Below are 18,630 nucleotides of genomic sequence, written 5' to 3'. Positions count from 1 at the left end.
TTGGTTAACTTCTGTTATACATTTGGTTGGTGTGCCTGTTTTAATAAAACTATGGGACAGATGAATATGTGGTCCAAAAAAGACAGACCAGCACAGACTAAAAGCATTGAGACTCAATGTGGTATAGAGGCTGAACCAACCAGAAACTTTTCACAATTAAGAAACAAATAGAATTAAAAAAGTTGAACTAACACTTACAAAATTGAGGGTGTGGGACAATCGAAAAAGCATATTCTGAAGTAAGCTGGGGCAAACCATTTTAAATACAGTACCAGGAATGTACGATTTTTTACTTCTTTTTAGGCTTATGTAAGATGTTGAACATGATGATAAATTGCCTGATAAATGACACTGACACACGCGTACGTGGATGCAAAGCTTGTCTTAAAGCTTTGCTCACTTACGTTTTATAGGCAGCATGCACTGATACTGTTTATCTTCACACTGAAAGTGCATCGAAGCTGCTTGGACCAAGTGCAGAACACAGGATCCCCTGCAGTCTCTGACAGATTGTTGCGGATTGTTGATGCATTTTCACTATCCTGCGCTTTTGTATACAGCTTGTGTCAAAGCAAACAATTCTTTATTTTAGATAAATATACATAACCTGCTTTGCTTCCCGTTCTCGGAGTTTTCAATTTGCTTTAAGGATCTTATAATGCTGCGTTTGTGAGAGACGTCGTGTGGAGTCTTAAAAACTGCTTAATGTAATTTTTAAAATTTTTTTTTTTTTTTTTTTTTTGGTGGAAGCTATGCTTTGCAAAAACAGTCTTCATGGCAGATCTTGAAGTTTTTAAAGATCTCAGCCCGGAGAAAGGTAAGCATTGGTTTAAAAAAAAAAAAAAAAGTAAATGGAATTAGCATTAAATTGAAAGTACTTGTTCTATGGAACTGTCTTGCACGAATTCAACAATATTTGAGTATTACCAATATATTAATCTTCAGAAAGATGGTAAATGTGTTACTTTAAAGTTCTTGTTAATACCGGTAGAATTAAACTGGCAGATTGCATTATTATGAAACATAAACCCCCAAGGAATATTAAGAGGATGTGACTGTCACAATATTCAGATCTGTTGCCAGAAACCGTACGCCCACTCGTCAGCAGGGGAGACACGGTGAGTTTTAGAACTGTCCATGGTGCTGCATTTCTTTGTTTTGTTACCTTCAAGGACGGTAGTAGACGGTAGTTCTAGAAAACTGACGATTAAGTGTCGACAGAAACTATTTTTAATTCTTATTAGTTAGTCCTTTGTAGTGTTTTTATGTTTCTTTTGTTTAGTTTTTTTTTTTTTTTTTTTTTTTTTTGTAGCGCTAACACGTGTATAATTTAACAAACAGCACACCTGCTTTACTGGACATTCTGAACGCGTAATGATCAGTTCACCAACGATATTAAATAACTTTAATCAAAACGGAGGCATGAAATGAATTTGACACTTACTTAAGCATTATAGGTTGTAAGCAAAAAACCGCTGCAGTTAAGGAATACAAATCTGCTTCTAGATTATGTGTCTCTACGGTTCGTAATAGACAAAAAAGGGAACAGTACGGGAACACAGCATTTGGAATAATGCTGTAGTTAATCTGTCATTTAACATCCTATGTATCCACGTCATGGCATGTTTGTGTCCATCATTATTATAGTAACACTTATATGTAATAATAATATTTAATAAATGAAGTAGTTTGTCTTTATTGTGGTTTAATAATACATGTACGTGTTTTTGAGGTCCAGTGTACTATATATTGTAATTTATATGAATAAAGCTGATAGTTAATGGTATACTTTATTTTTTGTACTTAATGAGTACTGTATTTAAAAAAAAATAAGGTAAAATCTAAATATTTGGGATGTTTTATTTTTTATTTATAGACCAATATCCAACATGCCTTTTCTGGTAAACAGTCTGGGATGGGTGGTCACATCACAATTTCAGAGCTATACGACATCTAATGAGCTGTCTGAACCTTTCTAGTCTGGGTTTAGAGCTAAACACAGTACTGAAACAGCCCTTGTAAAGGTAACAAATGATTTGTTGGTGGCTCCTGATTCAGGATCTCTCAGTATTCTTCTTCTGCTGGATTTAAGTGCAGCTTTTGATACTCCTGCTATTTTGCTGGAAAATGTTTTGGGTATCACTGGCACATCGCTTTGTTGGTTCAGGTCATATCTGTCCAATAGGAAGCAATTTGTTATCCGAGGCCACTATAAGTCTGATACTGCCCCAGTTACACAAGGTGTCCCCCAGGGCTCTGTTCTGGGACCATTATTATTTAGTATGTACATACTTCCACTTGGCCAGATTATTCCATGGTCTTGGCTTTCATTTTTATGCCGACGACATCCAGATCTACCTACACACTAAACCCAACACTGATGTGTCTAACACTCCTCTACTCAGTTGTCTGTCTGATATCAAGCACTGTGACTGAGGTTATGCTAATTGGCTCCAAACAACTGCTGCGCAAGGTCATTGATTTTAGTTTGGCTGTGGAAGGCACTGACCATTAGAGCTTCTCCTCAAGTGCGAAACTTGGGTATTATTTTTTATTCCACCTTATCGTTTGAAGCTAATGTTAGAAATACAACTAAAGTGTCATTCTTTCATCTGCGTAACATTGCCTGGTTAAGATCATTTCTGTCCTCCTCTTCTGCTGTGAAATTAATCCATGCATTCATCTCCTCAAGATTGGACTACTGCAATGCTCTGCTGACTGGGGGTTCTGTTAAAGTACTCAATAGGCTTCAGTATGTGCAGAATTCTGCAGCCTGGGTTTGAACTCCTACCTCTTCTTGTGAGCACATAACACATGTACTGTATAAACTATGCTCCTTACCTATAAGGCTTTAAATGGTTCTGCCCCCGTTTATTTGAGAGATCTATTGCAAAAGTATATTCCAACGCGCAATTTAAGATCCATGAATGCCGGATGTCTTATTCAACCTAGGACTAGGCTCCGTACTAATGGGAGGCCAATCTTTTTGTAGAGCTGCCCTGTGACTATGGAACATGCTGCCCAGATCTATTTGAAATCCTGAGTCTGTGGGTATTTTTAAATCTCGCTTAAAGACACACCTTTTTAAGATAGCTTTTGCTGATTTATTTTAACTTTTGATTTGTTTTATTGAACTGACATGCAATAGATAAAATGTACTAAATTTAAACGGTACGTAACGGATCTTGATGATGTATGAGATTTTCCAACACAAGTGTCTTCTCTTAAGTCGCCTTCCTCCCGTGCTCGCTCCTTCTCTTCACTCTCCTTCCTCCCGTGCTCGCTCCTTCTCTTCCCTTGTTCCCCTGTGATGGAACCAGCTACCGGTTATCCTCAGGACTGTTCAGTCTTTTACGGCATTCTGCTGTCTTCTCAAAGCCCACTTATTGAACCTTTATTTGTAAATTCCTATTTATATATCTTTTTGTATTTTACTTTATTTATATTATATATATATATATATATATATATATATATATATATATATATATATATATAATGTGTGTGTGTGTGTTTTATTATCTCAGTGAAATATATAATTGATTTAAACATTCTATTACTTATGTTTAAGCACGAAATGGAATGGCACGCAGATTACTTGTCAGAGTTATTGTCTCTCTGTCGGCCTCAGAGTGCATTGAGGTCAGCTGATAGTAGCCTGCTCTGCACTCCGAGGGTGAGGAAGAAAGGAGAGGTTGCTTTTTGTGTTCGGGCTCCGCACTGTGGAACTCTGCCCCATCATGTCAGTGGCTCGCCCACAGTGGCTACTTTTAAATCAAGACTTAAGACTTATTTCTATAATTTATCCTTCTGATTTTATTGTGACATGTCACGGTTATTTTAACTGTTTTATTTATTTTTTATGTTTTTCTGTATTTTTTTTTAAAATCATTTTATGAGTGTATTTTTTGTCCTCTGTTAGCTAGTGTTTTTATAATATTTGTCTTTGTAATTTGTTCTAGTTTAACCTATGTGCAGTGCCTTGAACCTTGCCACATGAAAGGCACTCTGTAAGTAAAGTATTATTATTATTATTATTATTATTATTATTATTATTATTATTATTATTATTATTATTATTTATTATTATTATTGCCTCTAACTTATATACTTTTATATTTTGTTTAATTTCTGTAAGTCACTTTGGATAAAAGCGTCTGCTAAATAATAATAATAATAATAATAATAATAAATAATAATAATAATAAAGTGTGGACAAGCCTGGTATAAACTGTTGAGTGGCAAGTAAATTAGTTATGCAACCCTTTACTCACAAGTAGAGGAGGTTTCACTGTTCAGATCAGCAGGTATCTCCGTTATAGGAATAAGTGAGAGAGGCAGGTGGCAAGGGAAAGGCTGCTTGCACATCCACATTCACATTAGTCTTGTGGACGCGAGTCCTTTTAAACCAGGCCTATTATACGGCTACTTTTATGAACCAAAAATGTACAGAATCACCAAGTGACTTAACGCTTTAACTGCTGGCCAAGAATGTATGTATTTTTCGTTCCTCCAGCATAAGGGACGTGTGTGAGTGCAATATGTGTCAAGTTAGATGAACACAGAGTATTTATTTATTTAAAAATGTTAATAACTAGGATAACAACACCATAAACTGTGTGACAACATACAGTTACACACTGAGATTTCCATCAAAACTATTTCTCTATTTCTAATATTATTCTGGACTTCAAGCATTTCTTAATATTGGCTTTTTTCTTTTAAAATCTGTGTTGCTCAGCCTCATACCAACATTATTATTTTTTTCTTGATTACTTGACCAATAACACAATGTGGCATGTTGACTCCAGTTTTTTAATTTAACTACTAGTTTTTTTAAAGGAGGCACCTGCTGATTTTACAAAACTAGACATCATTGAAGGTCTGCCTTTTAAAGCTGTATTTGTTTCTCACTCTTTATTTGCTACAGAAAACTGTTGAAAAGTTTGTTGGACTGCGATCACTAATTAAAGCACGTTATGGTCTGCTGCAGTATATTATTTTAGATTTGCATGCCATGGCAATAGAGTTGTGTGCCTGTATGTACAGATCAGCTAAGAGCCTAATCTAATAACAGCATGCTCCATAGCCTGTCCCCTGGAGTGAAAACTGCATACAGATCTCTATACAAAGCCTCATGATTAGTGCAATAGGTCTGTGTCATGGATGAAAGTGTCCTACCAGAAGGCAATGGGAAACCACCACTTGAAAAGCTGCATCCCTGGCTGTGCAGCTGTGATTCATTCAGTAATCAGACATGGATTCTGTGAGGTGGATTATACTGTAAATCTCCCAGCAGGGTATGGATGTTTTCAAGCCATCTCTGGACTCTCCTGTTCAGGTAGCATCTCTGCTAGCACACGGGATTTACCATGTTGGGGCAAGTGTAGCTGCTTCACAGAAATGGAGACTGGCACAAATAGGTTGGTACAATAGTTGATTTAACAAACTTGGACGATTTTGTACACGGTGTCTTAATTTGACTTGTGCTCTGTGTGTAGAACTTTTGTGGAAATGTTGTCCTGCATTGACCTTTTATATTTGAGAGTTTTAACATATTGCATTTGTAAATGTATGAAGCATTATCATAAGACCAGGAGATACAATCTGTACCTTTTTTTTGCTTTCTATGATGGAGTGGAAATAGCTTTAAGATGTATCTGAGAAACAGATTGTATCTCTTTAATTTAATGATTGGTTTAAAACACTTTTTTTAATGAATACTTTTTGTTTGGGGCCGAAAGACTATTAAAACATCATAAAGCTTCTTGACCTATTTTTTGTAAACTGATTTTATATAGTGAATCCCTGCTTATATGAATGACCAGCCACAGTGCAGGCTGGGTATGTCCTGTAATACACAGTCACGGATTGTAGTCACGGTGCAGTTTTAAATGGAAGAAAACAAGATTGCTGGTCACTTGTGAATCACAGGTGCTGCAGCTGCATTATCCGTGGTGTGTGTTTCGACACTTCTAAGACATTCATCTGTTTTCTCGGTTGGGAATCATTTTGCCCTGTTTTATTTAATTACACGACGTTTGAGTTTTCATTTTCAAAGTACTTACGCACTGTCCTCTGTCATCAAAAGTTATTAAGTGTGTTTGATATGAGCGCCTTGGTTTGAGATTTAAGGCCATTTGAGGTAAAATATATATACTATGTGTGTGTGTGTGTGTGTGTGTGTGTGTATATATATATATATATATATATATATATATATATATATATATATATATATATATACACATACACATACACATACACAAACCGTTGTAATATTGTAAATATTGTATGTAAGCCGCTACTTAAGCTAGCACGTTGTAGCTAGCACATCGGGGCAGCAGTGTAGAGTAGTGGTTAGGGTTCTGGACTCTTGACCAGAGGATCGTGGGTTCAATCCCAGCTGGGGTACTGCTGCTGTACCCTTGAGCAAGGTACTTTACCTAGATTGCTCCAGTAAAAACCCAACTGTATAAATGGGTAATTGTATTTAAAAAAATAATGTAATTGTATGTAAAAATAATGTGATATCTTGTAACAATTGTAAGTCGCCCTGGATAAGGGTGTCTGCTAAGAAATAAATAATAATAATAAATAATAATAATAGCACATGTCCTGTAAATCCAAGAGGATTTCTAATTGTAAAGTCAGCTGTCCGCTTTGCAGTGCTGTTAAAATGCTGCTGTTTTAAATTGATGGTAAAACACTTGACAGAGACAGATGGTGCACATATTAAGCACTTCTAATGCAATATCAATTAGAGGTGTTGGCTGCAGGGACCTTTTTGACCCCTGGTGGTTGAACTTGAAGTTGACCATCCTATAGACCTGTCAACTTACACTGCATGTTGAATGCTGTTTCCACAACAGCAGCAGAAAGTGGGCTGTCATGCTTTATAATTGCCCTGCAGTATAAATCTATTCTTTGCACTCATCATCACAAATATGATTGACTACTATAACCTGATTATGCAGTGCAGCAATCAGCTTTGAATGTTTATTGCTTTAAATCACTAATTGGTTTTAAATGAAGTGAAGTGTTGGAGAAGGGACAGAGTGCCCGCAGCTGCTTTTCATCCAGCTGCCACACCTTGTGTGCAGTTTGAAAGGAAAAGCCTGACAGCTGTAAAAAGAGCTTCAAAGAGTCAACATGCGAAACCTGCTGCTTTGAACTTGTAGCTTTATTATTATATAATGGGTCCTGTCCATTGTGTTGTGTGTGTGCAGGCAGTTCCGCTTGGAACAGTAGAGAACTGAATTCTTTGTGTTCTTTTTTCTGAACTGATAGCATGTTATCTGTATCAGCATGTGTGCAGTACTCTGAATCCACACATTAAAGACCCTTTCATTTACATTTTGTACTAGCTTCTAAGTTGGCTGGATGTACCTCTTATGTATATTTTAAATCATGAACATTGTTTCTCATTTTAATAAAAAAACGAATATATGACTTTTTGTCTTCCAAAGATAGTGTACTTTTTTTTGGTTTATGTTTAATAGATGAATTTATTTGTAATACTGTGTATTTCACATTTTCTCCCAGTCACATCAAATGACCATATGTCTAGGATTGGCACATTTGGGTTGCTTTTGTCTTACATGTTATTCTGTCAAACAACTCCACCCCACACAGCAATTTTGTGTTTACGTTCTGACTGTAAAAAGGTTGCAGAAAGTGGTGTGCAGGGTGAGTCCATGTACAGTACATGGGTTGAATGCACAGTCCTTCCAGTAGCTCACACCCTTTTGTTTTCTCTGCAGTCGAGAGATGCATGAGTGTTATGCAGTCTGGGACCCAAATGGTCAAGCTGAAGAATGGATCGAAGGGGCTGGTTCGGCTCTACTACTTGGACGAGCATCGGACGTGCATCAGATGGCGACCATCTAGAAAAAGCGAGAAGGCCAAAAGTAAGACTTTCCTGCTTTTTATTTAGTTTTTTCCTTTTAATAAAATGTTTTTTTGGGCTGTGTACTGTACCTTGTACTGATGAACTGACCTGGAAAAAGAAACTGCAAGTGTGCTTGGAGAGGCATGAAAGACACCCAGTGTTTTAACCTGTTAACCTGTTTTAATAGAAATCTGGTTTACAGTTTGCCCGCAGTCATGTTCTCAGAAATGTCAGCTATATATATATATATATATATATATATATATATATATTTTTTTTAAGTTTTAACAAAAATATTTGATGACATTGGAGGCTAAAGCGTAAACAGTTAGATTGTTTTTAATATGGTAGAGCAAACATAATGTTTGTGTCTCATTTATGATTTGTACAATTTGTTAATATTCGCTTCACATGAAGGTATTTCGCTTAACTGTAATTGTCTAGCAATACAGCTGGAAATCCATTTGGTTTCATAACTCAACAGTGTGCTATATTTATAATGATCTTTGGAAGAATTTCACAGTTGTGGCTGCTGAAAACTAATTGTGTATACACACACATACAGGGATGGAAATAAGACTAAATTGTATAGCAGTTTTGCCCATTCAAGGTTTTACAACAAGTGTATAGGTAACAAGCTTAGGGTTGTGTTACTAAACTCATAGTAAAACCAGGAATGGATCAAACTGCTATGCAATGGGAATCTTATTTCCATGCCTGTGTGTGTGTGTGTGTGTGTGTGTCTATATATAAATATAAACTTGTATACAGTACATTATATGCCTAGTATAAAGTGGGGTCTCAGGGTATGCTGTACTACAGTATGCAGTATGCTTACTTTCTTCTTTAATGACTTCACTTCAGTATTTTTGTGTTGCATTCTCCCGAGGCTCTGCATTTCAATAAAGGACCTCTGTAAGAGCTGCTGGGGAGTGCAATTGAAGAACTCTTGTTGTAATGACAATGCTCTGCCCATGAAGGGTCATTTATTTAGCGTGAGACACATCTTCATGAGCCTCCAGGTGCTGTGAAGATTAGGGTCTACGCTTGGAAAATTTAATATAAACATTTCTGAACTACCCCTGGTTTGAATCTCAAAAAAGAATAGATTGAATTAAAATGTTAGCTTTCCTGGCTGCTGTTATTTGGCTCCTAGGGGGAACTGTAAAGGTCTGTGGCTTTTTTGAGTTCTTCATAGAGTACGTGAAGGAAGGAAAAAAAACAGGATTCTGAAATGCAGGATTCTGTTGGCTGCTGATAAACCCATTTCACGAAACAAAAATGGGCTTTATTTTTTAATGGCAAAAGTTATATTTTATCAATCCCAAAAGTCATTGTGTCTTTTTTTTTTTTTAAACGTTCTATTTTGAATTTCCATTGGATTGAACTAGTTTCTTTTCTTCTCCAGTCACCATTGATTCTTTGTACAAGGTCACAGAAGGGAGGCATTCTGGGATTTTACATCGCCATGGCGAAGGGAACTTTGACCCGAGTTGCTGCTTTACCATCTACCATGGTAACCATATGGAGTCCCTGGATGTAGTAACCTCCAACCAAGAGGAGGCTCGCACATGGATTACTGGCCTCAAGTACTTGATGGCTGGAATAAGTGATGAGGATTCACTTGTCAAGAGACAGCGAACCCACAACCAATATCCTTGTTTTTTTTAACTAATAATGAACATATGAATGTATAACTTATTCTTTGCTGGGGATACAGATTCCTGGCTTTGGTGATTTAATGATAGAGTTCATACATGCTTATATCATACTTACAGTTTAGATGTATCCTGACAAAATGTATTATATCAGCCTTATGACACAATTCACCATTGATTCCTTCGTTCACCTCATTGCTTTAACCTGCTCATTAAAGTTCTATGCATTTCAATGTATAATGTCCTTAAACGACAACTTGCATTCTGTATATTGTATTGGAAGAGACTGTTTGAAATAATGTAAAATAATGCACCTTTTATACAGTATTGCAGATGAAGTGAATTATAGGACTAAATTCAAACCAAGCTTTGTTTTTGCATTATTGTTGATCGGATGAATTTACAATACCTAAGTTTTCCTTAGCACTCTTTTACATGGATGAAACAAACCTTTGAGGAAGCTGACAAGAATGGAGATGGGCTGCTGAATATTGAAGAGATCTATCAGTTGTTACATAAAATGAATGTCAATCTGCCACGAAGGAAAGTCAGGCAGATGTTTCAAGTTAGTTCCAAGTTAACACTATAGATGGAAATATAAGGCAGCGTCCATGTGATGGAGAAACGTAATTCTCTCTCAGACTCTCAGCCAGACTGCGGTTCTCCACCCACAGTAGTTTTAAAAAAGAAACTGCAAACTAAAAATGATTAACTTTCTTTTTATAAATGTACAGATAAAACTACCACATAAGTTTAATGTGTATTCAAGCTGTGTGTATCTGCTTGTCAAGAGCCTGGGAATGGTATAAGTCACTTAACCTCCTTGTGCTCCGTCTTTGGGGTGAGACGTTGTTGTAAGTGACTCTGCAGCTGATGCATTTGTTGTTGTTTTTTCAAGTGTGATGTATCATTTTGGGAAGCAGAGTGCACACTGCTAGTAAAGTGAACTTGTGTCTTTTACTTGTGCTTATACATAAATGGGTTGTGAATTTTAAGATTGTTAGAAATCAATTCTAGACATGGTGCTTACCATTGGCTTCAAGGAGCACAGGTAATGCATGTCTGCTTGTTCTCTGTGGCAGGCCGCTGTCTGTGTAGGAAGGGGAGCGCGCGCCTGAGGTTCGTGCTTGAAATGCCCAGTTCTCACAGGGACATCTTTTACATAGAGGGGACATTTAAACTTGTCTAACCCTATTATTTTAATATTGGTCAATTTAATAAGGCTAAGATTGAGTTTAAATTAATATGAATGTGAAGTGAAACATTATTATTGCTTTAATACTACTACTACTACTACTACTACGACTACTACTACTACTACTACTAATGTATTTCATTATTATGGGTATTTGCCCAGTAATGGTTTTGCTGGGGGTGGGACCTACCTGAGAAGGTATAAAGGAGGTTAGTATGAGGAGCTCTGGTTGGCTGGAGGTTAGTACCTGACTTCTGTGGTAGCCTAGCTATATGATTAGTGTGTTTTCTGGCCAACTGACCTTCTGCTTGTGAGTCCTCCCTGTTTAATTAACACCAGCCACTTGGCACACCCTCACAGTCCAATTAAACAAAAAATCCTAACTTCAGTATTAAAATGTTATGTGCTGTAAAATCAAACCAAGTCTATGTAAATCCATTTTTTTTGGCTTTGTTTTGTTTTCTGCATATACAAGGAAACACTATTTTGTGTTGATATCATCGGTGCTTGAGTTTAGATTCCATTGAAGAAAACTAGATCTGACATTTCCAGGTCAACCTTGTTAAAAAGTCAGGCATCACAAAAGGACTTTATGGTTGCTGAATCATTTTTGCCTCCAAGTTATTAACCACCGCTTCTAAAACCCTGTTACCTCTGTTTTGTCAGTCATTAAAATATGGTGCTTGCTGCTTTAGTTGTTCATTATTAGAAAAGTAATCATAATAAATAATAGGGCTTTTTTTTGGAAGAAATATTTTCAGTGTATTTACATTTATTTTTTATTCGATTCTACCTAAATAACTTGATCTAGACGTCTTGCTGAGTACAAGCAACTCTTTTGAATTGAATGAATGAGCCCAGTAGTTAAATAATGTAAGCAGTGCTTGCATGAACTCCTCCATTGCACCTTTGATATTGATCATAGGTTTACTGGGGCTCTGAACCTCTGTTGTAAAGAATATATGAAATATTAAACAGTTATTAGTCCTTGTCCAAATTCTTGGGCTGTTCTTCAAAAAGAAGAAGAAAAGTATCTGAACAGTTTCCCCTCACTAATTCTCTAGTGTTGCTACAGAGACTAGACCAGATTCCATTGAAGAAAACTAGATCTGACATTTCCAGGTCAACCTTGTTAAAAAGTCAGGCATCACAAAAGGACTTTATGGTTGCTGAATCATTTTTGCCTCCAAGTTATTAACCACCGCTTCTAAAACCCTGTTACCTCTGTTTTGTCAGTCATTAAAATATGGTGCTTGCTGCTTTAGTTGTTCATTATTAGAAAAGTAATCATAATAAATAATAGGGCTTTTTTTTGGAAGAAATATTTTCAGTGTATTTACATTTATTTTTTATTCGATTCTACCTAAATAACTTGATCTAGACGTCTTGCTGAGTACAAGCAACTCTTTTGAATTGAATGAATGAGCCCAGTAGTTAAATAATGTAAGCAGTGCTTGCATGAACTTCAAGGGAATCCTTCCATATCTGTCACAATTGTACTTGGCTAATGGCCACTCCATCAAATATAACCTGACTGAATTGTGTGCACAGATTGCTTACATTTTGATCAGAAAGCAGCTGTGTGATCTCAGATATTTATCACTGTGTTATTATTGCTGTCAGAGAAACATCCAGCCTTTAATTAATAACACTGTGGTATCTTAAGGGCGTTGTTGGTGATTGGTGATTTTTGCAATGTGCTTATAACCTAGAATTATCCCTTAATTATTATTATTATTTATTTATTAGCAGACGCCCTTATCCAGGGCGACTTACAATTGTTACAAGATATCACATTATACATTATTTCACATTATACAGATATCACATTATTTTTACATACAATTACCCATTTATACAGTTGGGTTTTTACTGAAGCAATCTAGGTAAAGTACCTTGCTCAAGGGTACAACAGCAGTGTCCCCCACTGGGGATTGAACCCATGACCCTCCAATCAAGAGTCCAGAGCCCTAACCACTACTCCACACTGCTGCCCCCACTACTCCACACTGCTGCCACACTTAATACAGCTGTTATTGCTTGTTTTGAAGGAGGCTGACACTGATGAGGACCAAGGAACTTTGACCTTTGAGGAGTTCTGCGTTTTTTACAAGATGATGTCACTCCGAAGGGATATCTTCTTGTTGCTCATGTGTTATAGCGGCAAAAAGGATCATCTCACTATTGAGGAACTCGCTCACTTCCTCAAGACAGAACAGAAGGTATGCCAATCACTCCATGCAAATGATCTGAGCTGGCAAACTCAGGAAAGGAAAATATGCTTCTAGTTATTTGTTATAAATATTCATTATGTCAATTGTAAGACTGGATATGCTAATATAATATGTTGCTCCTATTTGTCCTAATTGTATTCTGCATTGTTTGTGTGCAAAAGTGTGTTTAAGGTGTTCTACCATTGCAAATAACCAGAATATCACACACATAGGTTTTCCATCTTAATCCAGTACAGGTTTCTGATCACGTAATTATTTTGTATTCCTATTGAGCGATGACCAGTGGTTAAAGACTTGCCCAATTCAGGGTGTGAGTTTTAAGAGACAGTGTGAGTGAGGCGGGATATTGCTTGTGTGAGACTTCAGTAACAAAGCTGCCTGACCTGCGGTCACTATCCTAACAGGATAGTGAGAGCAAGGAACATTGAGGGGGGAAAGGCATCAGGAAAGCCTTGCTGGCTTTGATGCAGGAGTCCAAAAGCCTTTCATAACCCTTTCATTGAGCGACAATCTCCATGGAGAAAGCAGAAAGACTGAGACACATTTTCAAACTATACAGTTTAATATATTTTATTTGTAGGTCTTCTTTCCCTTACCTTTTACTTTTTATAAATACATGAACAAATCAGTAAACATATACTTGTGTGTTCTCCAGATGACCAATGTGACGACAGAATATTGTTTGAACGTTATTGATAAGTTTGAAGTCTCCGAAGAAAACAAAGAGAAAGATGTGTTGGGGATAGAAGGTAAGCAGAAAGGATACCTCAGATTTATATCCACATTTCATTTAATTGTGATTAAAATGATTGCAAATCACCAAACCTATATCTATCTATCTATCTGATATATATATATATATATATATATATATATATATATATATATATATATATATATATATATATATATGCGCATGCGCCCTGTCTAGAACATTCTTTTCTCAAAATGACATCCCTACTCATCTATAACATTAACATTTTTCAGATTCCGCTACAATAGAAAATAGATGCAGTAACCTGCTATTTAACAACGTACAGTCAAACCCTTTTAATATAATTTTAAAGATAATGCATAAATAAGTTTACTTTCTCATGAGTCTATCAATAACCTTGCAAAATAAGCATAAAACACAGGGGTGTTGATACAACAGATATATCTGTTTTGCTGTGGAACTCAATATAATACTAGCTATTACATGGATTACAGTAGTGTTCATTAATAAAAATGCTGTTTTTCAATATACAGTCAATTACATTGCATATGTGCAACATATTGAAATAAACATACATAATGCAGTGCTGTGCATGCTGTATACAGCGATTCAACAAGCCATTGGTAAAGGACGAAGGGTTAAGCTTGTTTACAGTAATGCTCAAATCCACCCAGATAAATCAGATGCCTGATTTCTTCAGTGTTCAAGCTTTTGGACATTTTTCCCCCGTAGGTGGAAGTTGCCACTGTGCATTAGTGGAGTGTTCATCAGAAGTCATTCTTGCTTTGGGAAGTGAACAACAAATTATATTTGTCCACCTAGGTTTTATTGATATACTACTAGGTTGTAAATGCAAGTAATTCATCACACGATTCAGTTTTTGTATTCATATTTGTTACTTTCATTCAACAATGAAGCTAGTGCCAGGCAAGCCTGTTTAGGGGCCTACTGACCTGTGCAGTAGTAACAATTTGGGTAGCATGACCTTTATTGGTGGCATGCACTTCACAGGAGTCCTTTGGTAAAATGTGACAGCCACACAATGTTCTATAACAATAGAGTTAGCTGTAACCACTGGTAAGGACCAGTTCCTTTCCACTCACTCACTTACTCTGTGACATTGAGCAAGTGGACTGACCTCCCTCTTACTTCGCTTTACAAGCTGTAAGATTGGTTAGACTGTGACCCACACTAGAAACAAAATGTTGCGCCATCATTTTGTGTCTGAGTTTGGTGAATCATTTCTAAAATATATTGGAATACAGCAGGCGTTTCAGCAAGGCTAAATGGAGAAATACTGCTGGCTGCAGAACATAATTAAAGCAGATGTGTAAATCAAAAAGTTGTCGGTGCAAAGGGAGATGGAATAACCTAAAGATTTAGTGCTAGTGCTCCCAACACACGAAAAGGAAATTGGTTGTCTAACCCGAGTGTGATTATGAGTTTTTTGGGCAGCAGGTTTATATTTCCTGATTCCTCTTTCAAAAATATAATGAAACAATGCAATTGTGGTTGGGGATCGACTTTGAGCACATAGTATACTCTCCTAGGGTGTAAGGCAGGGTGTACTTGAATGTTTTTGAAAAATGGGATGAATTTTATTTGCAGAGATTCACACCTTTGAATCTGAATAACCTGCTGTTTATGACTAAATGGCTTTTGAAACAGGACAGAAACAAAATAATGTCATGGTGCAGAATAACTTTGTTTCCTGCTGCAGGGTTTACCCTCTTCATGCGTAGCCCTGCCTGTGATATATTCAACCCACTGCACCACGAGGTCAACCAAGACATGGACCAGCCACTGTGTAACTACTTCATCGCTTCATCCCACAACACCTACCTGACTGGCGACCAGCTGCTGTCTCATTCCAAGACAGATATGTATGCCTGGGTCCTTCAGTCTGGCTGTCGATGCGTTGAGGGTAACCGATTATAATGGACTACATTGAACGTTGTTTATGGCACCTTTCCTTTCTTAATGTTTAAAAGAGTGGCAACCACGACGTTTCATTCGATTCTATCCCCTCTTATTAGCAAAGAAAAATTACACTTGTGATAATTTGCCCGCTTCTCAAAGCTTTCTTGAAACGGTTCTAAACTCTTGTTGGTTTTAATGAAACAGCCTAAAAAAAACATGCAGGTAATTCATCAAAACAGACTTGGCAACCCTACTACACTCTGAGCTTTGTGTAGATCAGGGGTGTCCAAAGTTGGGCATTCCACTCATGGTCTTTGTTCCAACCCTGTTTTTAAATTGTTTAATGGAACGAATTAAACCTCTATCCAGACCCTGAAGTAGCTCATTATGTAATTGTACCTGTTAAACCTGGAGTGGAATGGCCCTCCAGGTCCATGATTGGACACTCCTGGTGTGTTGCCATGCACTTCCTCCTTTAAGATATTGAGCCTGTTGTTCAGCAACAGATACTGTAGAGAAGAAAGTGTATATATAATTGTGGCTGTTTGTGCTAATGCAAACAACACTTTTAAATTTCATTCCTAGTGGGACACGTTTAGTAGGTTTCACATACTGCAGGTTTATTTCATTGTAGCTTTTCTAACTGTCAGATTTATTTAAACGTGCCAGTAAATTCAGAGATTTCACAATGCTGTCATACATAATTCTAAACACTGTGGTGCTTCTTTCTGAAATGAGTTACTGCTCACTGTTTTTCAGTCGACTGTTGGGATGGCCCAGATGGTGAGCCAGTGGTACATCACGGATACACACTGACGTCCAAAATCTCTTTCAAAGATGTCATTGAAACAATCAACAAATACGCCTTCGTGAAAAATGAGTATGTCTTTTCTTTTTCCCAAGGTTTTGCAAGCATTTCGGAAGTTAACTGGGACAAAGCAGCACGCCCGGTTGGCTAGATCCAAAAATCGTAAAGCATCCAAAAATCTTGAATAGTGCTGTACTTGTAAACATGCCAGTTTATTAGCTGTACTGTTGTCACAGCCTTTTCAGAATCAACAGCTTTTGAAGGAGATGTCCCCACATTTAAGTGTTATCTGTTACAGCAGCACATTTCTCATCAAAAACTAATCTATTTCACAAGACTGCTGATCTGGGGAACACATGACGAGATTGTGTGACTGTAAACATTTGTATTTTTCTTTTTGTTTTTTATAGTCGCCCTCCCCCAAGTTTATTTTGTTCTAGTACTTTTACCTTTCACTTCATATTTTTAAAGTAAATTGTCCGCTGTTGGGATGATAGTTGCACATCATTTGTGACTATTTTAGATTGTAACTATAGAGACACGCAGCCACTGATTTGGGTATGACATTTTGAGAACAGGTGTGCAGGTGTCTTGATGTGTTTTGATGACAACATTTTCTGAACCTTCAGGAAATCGTCTCTCGGATAATATTAAGAGCTGAAATGTTACATATTGTTCAAAGTCATTTGCGAATCAAAAAGTCTTTTAAGGTACTGTAGTCTACTGTGATGGGATTGAGCTAATTTGCAAATTATTTATGTTCAATAAAAAGTTAGATTATATTTGATTATATTTGTATTCTACAACATAGTCTTACAAAGTGAATTCTGTGTATATGTGTGGTTGTGTGTCTATATATATATATATATATATATATATATATATATATATATATATATATATATATATATATATATATATAATATAATGTGCTAAAAACTAGCAAGCTTATTCTTTATTGTAATTGGTAAAGGTTTGGGGAAAGTGCACTATGAAGTCCAGGTGTTAGAGGTTCAGTTGTTTCAAGTTAATAATGATGGATCAAAAGCTTGGCAGGAAGTGCTCTTGATTATGTTCATGACAGCAATTGGGCCATATCAGTGATGTCCGTTTTCATGTTTCTTATGGGTCATTTCATGATTGTAATAATCTAGTTTTTCTAATGTTTCTTAATACACAGGTGAAAACAAACCACGTTTGTCAGTAGATGCATAGGCATTCATAGCTGTAATGGTCATTTCCTTTTTTGGAGAAGTGTTCATTAATGCATGAATGTGTGCCTTATACTTTTGATCAATGTCATTTGTTACATGGAAACGTGGAATAAATACGGACAGTTAAATCCACATGGATTAACAAGGTTGAATTCAAAATGAAGGAAATGCATAAAATATGCAGCTGTTATTCCTGTGGTATTTCTTATGAATTTGCAGTCATGTTCTTAGTGTTACCCCTTTATTGATATCTCATTTAATTTTGCTTTATTAGAACTGTTTTTTAAACCAAACAAAAAAAGCTGCACACCTTGTCAAGATTTTTTCACAGTAAAACCACTGCCATGGGTGATGGTGTGCTGCCTCATGCCTCATATGGAATACTTTGTGTTAAGGGAAAAAGATTTTAAAACTTAAATCTTTTTTTTATTGTTTTGCCTTCCCAGAGGGCAAAGACAGTGAAACCGGTTATTTGGTTTAGTAGCCTCTAACAGGATCGTAATCTTTTTTTTTTTTCTTTAAATAGAGCACTTCATGAGAGTCGAGTCCTAATCGATTAATGAGATGTTTTGCACACGCCGTCTTAGTAACAGTACTGTCGCTTGTTCATTGTTTTGAAGATTCCCGGTGATCCTTTCAATAGAAAACCATTGCAGTATCCTGCAACAGAAAAAGATTGCCCAGTACCTGAAGGAAATATTTGGAGAGAAGCTGGATCTTGGTGGAGTTCTAACTAGGGATTCGAAACAACTCCCCAGCCCAATCAGTTTGAAAGGCAAGATTCTCATTAAGGTAATGCCCCCCCCCCCAACCCTTTATTATTTTATCAAGAGGAAATGCTTTTGCTCAGCATTGCTATCTGCATACTTTAATACACTTCGGTTCATGTGGGCTTCAGGGTCTTTACAAAGGTGGCTGCAGGCTGCATTAAAACCCATTAATGTCTGAATGATTAAAGGTGTTAATTTAGTCTAATGTTGGTGATGTTCATGGGC

At 36.6% G+C, this 18,630-nt stretch overlaps 1 protein-coding gene across 2 annotated transcripts in view; it reads left to right on the top strand.

Moving 5' to 3' along the window:
- The first annotated feature begins 713 nt into the window (after window positions 1-713).
- The window catches only part of LOC117423448 (1-phosphatidylinositol 4,5-bisphosphate phosphodiesterase eta-1-like), a 34,467-nt gene continuing 16,550 nt past the window's right edge, over window positions 714-18,630 (top strand). The window contains exons 1-9 of one of the 2 annotated variants that reach the window (XM_034039259.3): window positions 714-817; window positions 7,764-7,910; window positions 9,300-9,543; window positions 9,985-10,114; window positions 12,796-12,966; window positions 13,634-13,727; window positions 15,414-15,617; window positions 16,373-16,493; window positions 18,256-18,427. In XM_034039259.3, the coding sequence (XP_033895150.3) occupies window positions 775-817; window positions 7,764-7,910; window positions 9,300-9,543; window positions 9,985-10,114; window positions 12,796-12,966; window positions 13,634-13,727; window positions 15,414-15,617; window positions 16,373-16,493; window positions 18,256-18,427 (1,326 nt within the window). In that variant the 5' untranslated portion in view covers window positions 714-774. Of the gene's footprint in view, window positions 818-7,763; window positions 7,911-9,299; window positions 9,544-9,965; window positions 10,115-12,795; window positions 12,967-13,633; window positions 13,728-15,413; window positions 15,618-16,372; window positions 16,494-18,255; window positions 18,428-18,630 lie in introns of those variants that run through there. The other variant, XM_058990325.1, reaches the window with a different exon arrangement.

The sequence above is a fragment of the Acipenser ruthenus genome, chromosome 17, assembly GCF_902713425.1.
Source record: "Acipenser ruthenus chromosome 17, fAciRut3.2 maternal haplotype, whole genome shotgun sequence".
Classification (NCBI taxonomy): Eukaryota; Metazoa; Chordata; class Actinopteri; order Acipenseriformes; family Acipenseridae; genus Acipenser; species Acipenser ruthenus.
This window is presented reverse-complemented; position numbering and strand designations above follow the sequence as displayed.